This window comes from Xyrauchen texanus, chromosome 11 (genome assembly GCF_025860055.1).
Source record: "Xyrauchen texanus isolate HMW12.3.18 chromosome 11, RBS_HiC_50CHRs, whole genome shotgun sequence".
In the NCBI taxonomy this organism is placed as follows: domain Eukaryota; kingdom Metazoa; phylum Chordata; class Actinopteri; order Cypriniformes; family Catostomidae; genus Xyrauchen; species Xyrauchen texanus.
The window spans coordinates 48,466,302-48,477,835 of record NC_068286.1 but is presented as its reverse complement, the minus strand read 5'-3'; the positions used below and the strand labels follow the sequence as shown (position 1 = coordinate 48,477,835).

Sequence of the window (11,534 nt, the reverse complement as noted above, 5' to 3'; positions counted from 1 at the left end):
TTGTTAGAATATTTTATATACAGATATACAGTTATGTGTAGGTGATGTAATGTATTGAAGAAAAGGTAGGATTTGTTAAAGAATATAAATGAAATATGGATATAATTAGGAATAGATGGATTGAATATTGCACATGATTGTATTGACAAAAGTAAAGTATTTGGGGGCAGTTTTAGCTGTTCATAAGATGGATAAAACTGTTCCCGTGCCTGACAGTTCTGGTGTGCAGTGCTCTGTAGCGCCCCATTTTCACTAGCTGCTGCCTGTCTATCAGAAAGCTGGAGATCCACTGACAGATCGAGCCGGGAACAGAAAGCTGGGTTAATTTAGTCTATAGAGGTGTGGGGTTGATGGTGTTAAAAGCAGAACTGAAGTCAACAAATAGTATCCTTGCTTTTGTCCCTGGTTTGTCTAGATGTTGAAATATGTAGTGCAGTCCCATACTGACAGCATCATCCACAGGGGATCCAGAAAGTGTCCAGTGATGTCCGTGTGGGCTCCAATGTCACAGGCGCATTGGTGGGAGTAATCAAGCTATGAAGAAGCCAAACCCCCCAGTCTTTTCTCTAAATAATGTATTTATATGTTGTTTTTTTGTGGGGTTTTTTTGGCACTATTTCTGTGAATACAACAATGTTGTAATAATATTAAACAATATCGTAAATCCTTTATCTGTTTGTATTTTGTTTGTTAATGTTCTGTAAAATCAATCAATCAATCAATCAATCAATCAATCAATCAATCAATCAATCAGTATTTTGTTCAAAAGAAGCTCAAATCCCTGGACAAGTTTTACCCCAATACACAAATAACTTCACTAACCAATTAATCAAATAATCCTAACTTGGTCTCATACGTTATAATTGTTTTTATAATAATGCATAATACATTATTTTCATGATTGGAAACTAAAGACCTTTAGTCTTACCATTTATTGAACAGTAACAGGTAAAACGACAAAATAGCGTTGATCAATTGTATTGCTACAAAACTAAATGTTGTCAAAGTTCACGTTGTAGAATCATTTAGGATGTGCACTTCCTGTTTCTGACCAGCAGATCGCAGTAAATTATAGCGTGTACAGAAGCTTCGAGTAATGAGTAATTTCAGTACATTTAACGAAAGCCCCTTTAACCACACACACACACACACACACACACACACACACACACAGAGCTTAAGCTTCATTTTACAGTCACTTGCGCTATCTAAAAATACTCTGAGCTGATCTTTCAAAAAACGAAGCATATAACAATTAGTAAACTGAGCTAAATAGTAAGTAGCCTTAGTTTTACTGGTATAAAATGAAGTTTGATGTTCAGACATAAATACGCTATGCATTTTGCAAACAATAACTCTTTTGCGTCATGCCTGTCTACGGAAACTTCTGCGGCCAAACCTACATCATCTTTGAGTTTGTGCGCACATCTCTATTCCTGTCCGGAGTGCAACGGGTTAAGAAGCGGGGGTCCAGATTCCTCCTCTCATGATCGCCATGATGAACAAATGAACTCTCGGGGAATGAAATTCAAATTTCACAAAGGAGAAAAAGTCCTCTGTTTTGAACCTGACCCATCTAAGGCCAGAGTGCTCTACGATGCAAAGGTAAATTACAGACAGATTCTACTGCTACAATCTTGTTCTTTAAACTCTCTGTGGTGTGTTGTGGACAGTAAATGTTGTCTGCACACATGCATGGATGGGATTATTTGTGATGTTTATTATTAAAGTCTAGTTATGGCGCGGTCGCGAATCTGAAATGGATTGCGGCTCCAGTTCTTAAAGATAATAATCAACTTAAATAACCCGTGCACACAATAAGCTAAATAGGTGTGTTTTAAGTGAGATTTAAAACATTAAAAGTCCATGGCCTTATTTTGTGCTAAGGAAACATGAAAAGTTATAAGACGGTAGCGCGCTAAAGTTACGAGCTGCATCCGCCCTGTATGAGGCCTTCTCATCTTTAAACAAGATATTTCGATTAAAGAGAATATACATGTATCAGGAACAATGAAACACTGTCAAGAGTTATGTTATTTGCTCTCTAAATGCATAGAGTTACATTTATACTGAACGAATATCGATTTAATATTCATGGGATAATGTAGGAAGCGATCGCATCAATTTAGCTTGTGTGCATTTCTTGTCAACTTTTAGTTGAGCTGCTGTGACGTATCCTGAATTAAAGCACTACATTATCAGTATCTGATTTATACAGAAGTAATTATTTTTTAAATAAAAACGCGTGTTCACAGTTAAAGTGAGCTAACTTGAGCCAGAGTCGTGACGTCATCATTAAGGGACACTGGGGGACGAGGAATGATCTCAGCTAATCAGTGTTTTGTTGAATTCACGCGTTTTTCCATGACGAGGATTTAAGTTATGTTACTTTAAAGATCTCTATTCTGCATTTCAGGTTGTTGACATTGAGGTAGTCAAAGATGACCAGGGAAAAAGGGTCCCAAAGTATCTGATTCATTTCAATGGTTGGAACAGAAGGTAAGAGGGAAACAATATATATGTAGATAAAAATCGGTAGTTATTCCACATTATTGAATTTTTATTATTGTATTAAGTAATTTATATTGATATTTACCGAATGGTACAGTGCTGTTGAGCTTGAAACATTGCTTTAGTTAAATCAACGAAGATGCTAAAGTTAGCCATATTGTCTGTAGATAGAAGCTGAATCACGACTGTTTACCGGAGCCGCGTCGCGGTGTTTACCGGAGCCGCGTCGCGGTGTTTACCGGAGCCGCGTCGCGGTGTTTACCGGAGCAGTGTCGCGCTGTTAACCGGAGCCGCGTCGCGCTGTTAACCGGAGCAGTGATGCGGTGTCGTGCTGTTCACCGGACCAGTGATGCGGTGTCGCGCTGTTCACCGGACCAGTGATGCGGTGTCGCGCTGTTCACCGGACCAGTGATGCGGTGTCGCGCTGTTCACCGGACCAGTGATGCGGTGTCGCGCTGTTCACCGGAGCAGTGATGCGGTGTCGCGCAGTTCACCGGAGCAGTGATGCGGTGTCGTTTGTTCACCGGAGCAGTGATGCGCTGTTCACCGGAGCAGTGATGCGCTGTTCACGGGAGCAGTGATGCGGTGTTGCGCTGTTTACAGGAGCAGCGTTGCGCTGTTCACCGGAGCAGTGATGCGGTGTCGCGCTGTTCACAGGAGCAGTGATGCGGTGTCGCGCTGTTCACAGGAGCAGTGATGCGGTGTCGCGCTGTTCACAGGAGCAGTGATGCGGTGTCGCGCTGTTCACAGGAGCAGTGATGCGGTGTCGCGCTGTTCACAGGAGCAGTGATGCGCTGTTCATCGGAGCTGCATTGCACTGTTCATAGGAGTAGTGATGCGGTGTTGCGCTGTTTACAGGAGCAGTGTTGCGCTGTTCACCGGAGCAGTGATGCAGTGTTGCGCTGTTTACAGGAGCAGTGATGCAGTGTCACGCTGTTTACAGGAGCAGCGTTGCGCTGCTCACCGGACCAGTGATGCTGTGTCGCGCTGTTTACAGGAGCAGAGTTGCGCTGTTTACCTGAGCAGTGATGCTGTGTCGCGCTGTTCGCCAGAGCAGCATTGCGCTGTTTACAGGAGCAGCGTTGCGCTGTTCACCGGACCAGTGATGCGGTGTCGCGCTGTTCACCGGAGCAGTGTTGCGCTGTTCACCGGAGCAGTGATGCGGTGTCGCGCTGTTCAGCGGAGCAGTGATACGCTGTTCAACGGAGCAGTGTTGCACTGTTCACCGGAGCAGTGATGCGGTCTCACGCTGTTTACAGGAGGAGTGATGCGGTGTGGCGCTGTTTACAGGAGCAGTGATGCGGTGTCGCGCTGTTTACAGGAGCAGTATTGCGCTGTTACAGGAGAAGGGTTGCGGTGTCGCGCTGTTCACCAGAGCAGCATTGCGCTGTTTACAGGAGCAGCGTTGCGCTGTTCACCGGACCAGTGATGCGGTGTCGCGCTGTTCACCGGAGCAGTGATGCGGTGTCGCGCTGTTTACAGGAGCGGTGTCGCGCTGTTCGCCGGAGCGGTGATGCGGTGTCGCGCTGTTTACAGGAGCGGTGATGCAGTGTCGCGCTGTTTACAGGAGCGGTGATGCGGTGTCGCGCTGTTTACAGGAGCGGTGATGCGGTGTCACGCTGTTTACAGGAGCGGTGATGCGGTGTCGCGCTGTTTACAGGAGCAGTGATGTGGTGTCACGCTGTTTACAGGAGCGGTGTCGCGCTGTTCGCCGAAGCGGTGATGCGGTGTCGCGCTCTTTACAGGAGCGGTGATGCGGTGTCACGCTGTTTACAGGAGCAGCGATGCGGTGTCGCGCTGTTCAACGGAGCAGTGATACGCTGTTTCAGGAGCAGTGATGTGGTGTCACGCTGTTTACAGGAGCGGTGTCGCGCTGTTTACAGGAGCAGTGATGCGGTGTCGCGCTGTTTACAGGAGCGGTGTCGCGCTGTTTACAGGAGCGGTGTCGCGCTGTTCGCCGGAGCGGTGATGCGGTGTCGCGCTGTTTACAGGAGCGGTGATGCGGTGTCACGCTGTTTACAGGAGTGGTGATGCGGTGTCACGCTGTTTATAGGAGCGGCGATGCGGTGTCGCGCTGTTCAACGGAGCAGTGATACGCTGTTTCAGGAGCAGTGATGTGGTGTCGCGCTGTTTACAGGAGCAGTGATGCGGTGTCGCGCTGTTTACAGGAGCGGTGATGCGGTGTCACGCTGTTTACAGGAGCGGTGATGCGGTGTCACGCTGTTTACAGGAGCAGCGATGCGGTGTCGCGCTGTTCAACGGAGCAGTGATACGCTGTTTCAGGAGAAGGGTTGCGGTGTCGCGCTGTTTACAGGAGCAGTGTTGCGCTGTTTCAGGAGAAGGGTTGCGGTGTCGCTCTGTATACCGGAGCAGTGATGCGCTGATGAATGGAGCAGTGCCATGCTGTTCACTGAATTCATGTTCTGCTGTTTTCTGGAGCAGTGTTTCATTGTTTACTGGATCAGTGTAGCATTATGGACTGGAGCAGTGTCGTGCCGTGTACTGGAGTAATGTTATGCTGTTCACTGGAGTGATGTTGTGATGTTCGCTGAAGTAATGTTGTGTTGTTTTGCAGTTGGGATCGCTGGGCTGCAGAGGATCATGTGCTCAGAGATACTGAAGAAACTCGGAATTTACAACGTAAACTGGCACGCAAAGCTTTGGCTCGCATGTGAGTTTAATTGAGCTGCTGTTTGATTAATATTCTCAGTCTTGTAGATTTTCGTTTTTTAGGTCTACAAATTATAAATTGAAGACACTCAAATTACTTTTGCAAGAATAATAATAACAGTAACTACTTCCTTATGTTAAATTTGATATGCTACCATTGATAATAAAAAGGAAATATGGCTGTAGTAGCTGAGGTGAGTTCAATGAGGTCATGTTTTCTGGCTGGAATAAACCTGCAATAGAGATGTTCAAATTCTATTCCACAAACCTTGAAGACAATTTGCCACGGGTTCCCTCTGGATTTTCATATGGGGTTTCCTAATGGGAGTTTTGGATTATAAGTGAAATAAGGTCAGTGGTCAACATTACGCTGGCTCCACTCTAGGGCTGCAACTAACGATTATTTTGATAATCGATTAATCTAACGATTATTAGAACGATTCAGCGATTATTGAGCTCTTAACCGATTATTCAGCTTGTGTCCCGACTTAAAAGGTTGTATTAAACATGCTTACTAACAATAAAGAGGACAAAATCATTTTTAATTAATATCTCTAAATGACATTCACTGAATTAAAGTAAAGAAATTCAGTAAAGAAATTCACTGTAAAAACTCTATTTTTTTTTGTCCATTTAAAATGGTCTAAATATCCTTAAAACAAGAAACATTTACTTGAGAAGCAACATATAAGATATTTAGACTTGCATTAAGAGAATGTATTTAAATATAAGTATATTTTATATATAAGTGTATTTTTCACTTGGTTATACTTCTGCGAGTGCAGTAAAGACAAAATATATACTTATTAAGATCTTATATGCTGCTTCTCAGGTGAATGCATCTTTATTTTAAAGATTTATAGATATTTTAAAATATCTCAATTTTTAATATTATATTCAACATTCTCAGATAAAAAAATGTTTTCTTCTACAATATAGCTGCTAAAGAAAATGTACATTGTTTTAAATGAGTTTTAGATATTTATATTGGAAAACAAGCCAAATCAAAAACGTATTTTGTTGCGGTGTATAATGTGAAGACATTAACCTAACCCATTCTGTTCACTTCAATCCATCTTTAATTAAAACAAACTCTCTCTTATTAATAAAGCTGCATATTGACAATGTTCTTCACAATAACAAACACACAGTGATGCATATATTATGATTCAATAAGTGTCGAGCATTCACATTATAATCTAGCGGCATTAAGCGTGTGCGCTCGAGGGGCGAGCGTCCCGTGACAGAGTGTGCATCAGCCGGTGCAGTTTCAATCTCTCCCCCTTAGATCGGGACATTCACACGACTCATAGAAGAGCCGCTGACCGCACGGAGAAATGCCCGATTCAGAGATTGTATTTATTTACATGATCTGCTTCTGTATTATTTGAACTTTAATACAGCTATAACGCATTAAACATAACCGCATTAAAGATGTAGTATAAATATATCTGCATTAAAGATGTAACGCATTAAAGATAATTGCATTAAAGATGTAGTATAAATATAACTGCAATAAAGATGTAGTATAAATATATCTGCATTAAATATAACCGCAATAAAGATGTAGTATAAATATAACCGCATTAAAGATATAATGCATTAAAGATGTAGTATAAATATAACCGCATTAAATATAACCGCATTAAAGATGTAGTATAAATATAACCGCAATAAAGATGTAGTATAAATATATCTGCATTAAATATAACCGCAATAAAGATGTAGTATAAATATAACCGCATTAAAGATATAATGCATTAAAGATGTAGTATAAATATAACCGCATTAAAGATGTAACGCATTAAATATAACCGCATTAAAGATGTAGTATAAATATAACCGCAATAAAGATGTAGTATAAATATATCTGCATTAAAGATGTAACTCATTAAATATAACTGCATTAAAGCTGTAACGCATTAAAGATAACTGCATTAAAGATGTAATGCATTAATATAACTGCATTAAAGATGTAATGCATTAATAGAACTGCATTAAAGATGTAACGCATTAATAGAACTGCATTAAATATAACTGCATTAAATGTAACTGCATTAATGATGTAATGCATTAAATGTAACTGCATTAAAGATGTAACGCATTAATATAACTGCATTAATAGAACTGCATTAAATATAACTTCATTAATGATGTAACGCATTAAATGTAACAGCATTAAAGATGTAACGCATTAAATGTAACCGCGTTAAAGATGTAGTATAAATATAACCGCATTAAAGATGTAACGCATTAATATAACTGCATTAAAGATGTAATGCATTAAATGTAACTGCATTAAAGATGTGACACATTAAATATAACCGCATTAAAGATGTGACACATTAAATATATCGCATTAAATTATTATAATGTTTCCATTAAATGGTAAATGGTCTGCAATTATATAGCGCCTTTTTAACCTTAGTGGATACCAAAGCACTTTACACTGTGTTCCAATCACCCATTCACACTCATACACCAATGTCGGCAGAGCTGCCGTGCAAGGCGCTAGCCTGCCATTGGAAGGAACTTGGGGTTCAGTGTCATGCCCAAGGACACTTCAGCATGTGGAGTCGTGTGGGCCAGGAATCGAACCACCAAACCTGTGATTGACAGCCGACCCGCTCTCCAACCTGAGCCACAGCCCAAAGATTGCCATTAAAGAGCTCCGCCTCCACTTATTCCACAGCGAGAATGCTTCTGTATTTACTTATTTGGTATTTTTGTATAATTTCCTTGTACTTTGATGTACATCAGTTGAAGCTGTTTGGAAAGTTTAGAATGCATCTGTGTAATTCTTCATCAGTCAGTCGTGAACTGCAGTGCTGCTCACGCATCATCATTAGTTTAATGTGATCTCATGTTACGTTTAATGAGATCAAACGACTATTCAACAATGGACATTTTTGTCAACAATTTATTGACTAATCGTTTCAGCCCTACTCCACACTAGCAGACTCGATTTGGGTAAAATGTCACACTTAGTGACTGTTTTCACTAATATTGCTCTGCTCGTCAGTGAGCCTGTCACACTTACTGATTAAAAATGGTTAAATGGTTTTAATGATTAAAACTGCCTTTGACTTTTCTCAACACTTCACTGTCACACCCCATTTACACAGCCAATCAACCTGAAGCTTTTGAATACATGGGTATTTTTCAAAATTACTACAAGAGTCTGCAGCATTTGCTATGTTTGTTTTTTTTATTAAAGACATGTCCTTTTGAGAACACATACCAAAAAGAAATTGTATCCTTTTCACACATTTATTTTCATATTGAGCTGGGCAACAAACGTGTGTCATTTGGCAGAAAGTGAACTATTCAAAAGTATATTAAAGCACCATTAACTCAAATAAAACAAACGAATAAACTTGTAAGGTATGCATATTTATACATAATGATATAGAAATGTAGACTACTATATATATATATATATATATATATATATATATATATATATATATATATTATTAAAACCGTATAGAAATATAAAACCGTATAGAAAAATGTTATATAAAATAATATAAGACCCAAGAATTAAATGTAAAAGTTTTACACATTTATAGTGATGTTGTGCAAAGATCTGGACAGCAGAATTTTTTTATTAATTTGAATAGTCCGCCATGATATGACATATTAGATACGTCATACAAACATACTTGTTAAACATCCAAATGCAGGGTTAGGGTTATATTTTAAAATATTTAGATTTTACATTGTGGTTATTTTTATTGGTGATTAGTTGCTTTTGCATTATTTCTGCATTGAAATGTACCTGTTCTGAAAGTCCCGGAGCTCTCTTCCTGTGTCTTTCTGCCGCAGTACAAAAGTAGTGATCATGAAGATGGAGTAACTTGTCCTTGAGAAAGTGTGTGATTGATTATTTATCCAATCGAGGCTTGTTGTAGAATGTATTTCCACATGCAGCATTCAGTGAGTAAAGAAATGCATCCAATACAAACAGACTGTTGTGGCTCATTTTTATTACAAGACAAAAGCTTGGTGACAGAATCTGAGTGTGATGAAAACATTCACATCAGCTTGACGTGTTGTCCATTCTTCAGTAAAAGAAGCAGCTCACTGGTCACTTCAACACAAGACCCTGTCTCAGTGACAATGGTACAAGCCGTATTTAATTGTATATTTAAAAACAAAAAACACTTAAATTCACGTTTGAGGTATGACTGTGAAATTTATGTAAAACTTTTTGTGCTAAAAAACAAATGTGTTTATGAAAATGATAATAATATGATGACATATATTGCCAGCCTACAATATAAAGCAACATAAGCAGTACTTTTTATCACTAAAATAGCTGGCGGTGGTTTAAATCGGAAGAGGTTCACATTCAAGTTGAATAATGACGGTGCCCTAGTCATGCTGAAAATAAGGTGGATACCGTTCCTTGTGACATTTTGTTCTTGAAAGAAAGGCTTTGCTTCACCCCAGATGACCTTGTGCTGTGCTGGTTCGGTGTTTGAGACATTAGACCTTTAAAAAAAATTATTTGGCTGTGTAATGTCTCCTTGCACCTCAAGGTTTGAGGAATAAAATGTTTAAATAGTAATTGTAATTTATATATATATATATATATATATGTCTTTCTGAAGGTCGTTTTCTTTTTGGCAGGAGGAAAAAGGGATGGAGGAAGCGACGTTGTCGTTTGCTAGGTGTTAACTTATTCTTAAAGACCCTCCCTGAAGAGGAAGAGGAGGAGAGTGATGATGCTTGTAAGTATTTGATGTTTAATAAAAGTTGTTTTCATAAGTACCGCGGCAGTTCTTCCTGCTTTTCTCAATCTCACATTTGGTGTTTTATAAGCGCTAAAAATGCTTCTCATCTGAAACGCGTATTTGGGATTTGAAGCCTGGTTTATGCAAGAGTGGTACGTGACTCATGCTCCACAGATCGGAGAGTGCACGACCGAATCACTTGTGCAAGTCAAGCCTCGATATCACCATGTAGACAACAAAACTTATCCTACCAATTAAATGTCTATAGAGAAAGACAAACCTCTCAAATAGCTAGACAGTGCTAACATCAGAAGCCGCAGAGCCGACACTGTACCATGTGCCAAACCAAAAGTTTTTTTTTTAATAATTACAAAACTTACTAAAATGGGTCATTTTTTTTTACAGAAGGATCAGTATACAGTAACTGTCATTCGGACAATTTTATGTAATGATTTCATAATCAGGGTTCCCACTCTCCTTAAAAGTCCTTGGAAGTACTTGAATTTCAGACACATATAACCCTTTCCACTGAAATTGCGACGGTTTCGTGCCGAGCCTGTGCTCCACTGGTTCACGGCCGGGGCAATCTGGAGCCTGGCGTAAACCAGCCAAGCTTTTCCACTGACCTGAGAACTGAATGATGATCTAACAGGTTACTGTTACGTGGTAGTTTCACGTAACTACCTCAAGCGTAAACAAACATGGTGTGTCGCAGTGTTTGTTTACAGCTTTTACTCCTGTTGTTGAGGACATATTTAAACATAAAGAGTAATGCAATCCAATGTTATTACATTGCCAGAGACGACATCAATGATCAAGGTGACATAATTATCATTATTTTGTATGATCTATTGCTTAACTTGCTAAGTTCTGTTAACTTTTACAGTGGGATCATTATTAATATTGGTGTTACAGGTGTTTATGTTTGGATTTTTGCCATAGCATATGATATTATTGATTGAGAATCCCACCGCTTTACTTAACAGATAGTCGTTAACTTCCAAACTTAGTGAGTAGCTGGTCAAAAATCCCCTTACAGAAAAAAACAATGCACAAAATAAGATGACAACAGTGAACGAAAAGCTAACAACGTTGGTAAATATAACAACGAACTGAGATCCGCTGCAGAGGACACCGGCGATTCAATTTATCACGAGCGTTATTGGCTGAATTCAATGCCCGTTAGTTAGCAGGCTGGTCGGTTGGAGCTAATAGATTCAAGGAATGGAAAGTCTGTGAAAATAAACGTATGTCCTTAAAAGTGAACAAATCCATATACACTCACTGAGCACTTTATTAGGTAAACCTGTATACCTACTTATTCATGTGATTATCTAATCAGCCAATCATGTGGCAGCAGTGTATAAAATCATGCAGAAATGGGTCTAATCACGTCAAACCCTGAGGCGGATGGGCTACAACAGCAGAAGACCACGTTAGGTTCCACGTCTGTCAGCCAAGTACAGTAAACTGATGCTGCTGTGGGCCTATTATTTATGTACATTAGCAGAAATTGAGATTTATCAGACCTGCATTGCTGCATTGCTGTCACACGATTGGCTGATTAGAATATAACATTAATATGTAGGTGTACCTAATAAAGTGCTTGTGAGT

General features: G+C 39.8%; 1 protein-coding gene across 2 annotated transcripts in view; it reads left to right on the top strand.

The window, feature by feature from the left end:
- The first annotated feature begins 1,171 nt into the window (after window positions 1-1,171).
- LOC127651463 (male-specific lethal 3 homolog) overlaps window positions 1,172-11,534 on the top strand; it is a 34,262-nt gene continuing 23,899 nt past the window's right edge. For both annotated transcript variants that reach the window (XM_052137305.1, XM_052137304.1), the window contains exons 1-4: window positions 1,172-1,605; window positions 2,417-2,499; window positions 5,087-5,182; window positions 9,817-9,917. In XM_052137305.1, the coding sequence (XP_051993265.1) occupies window positions 1,315-1,605; window positions 2,417-2,499; window positions 5,087-5,182; window positions 9,817-9,917 (571 nt within the window). In that variant the 5' untranslated portion in view covers window positions 1,172-1,314. The remainder of the gene's footprint in view (window positions 1,606-2,416; window positions 2,500-5,086; window positions 5,183-9,816; window positions 9,918-11,534) is intronic.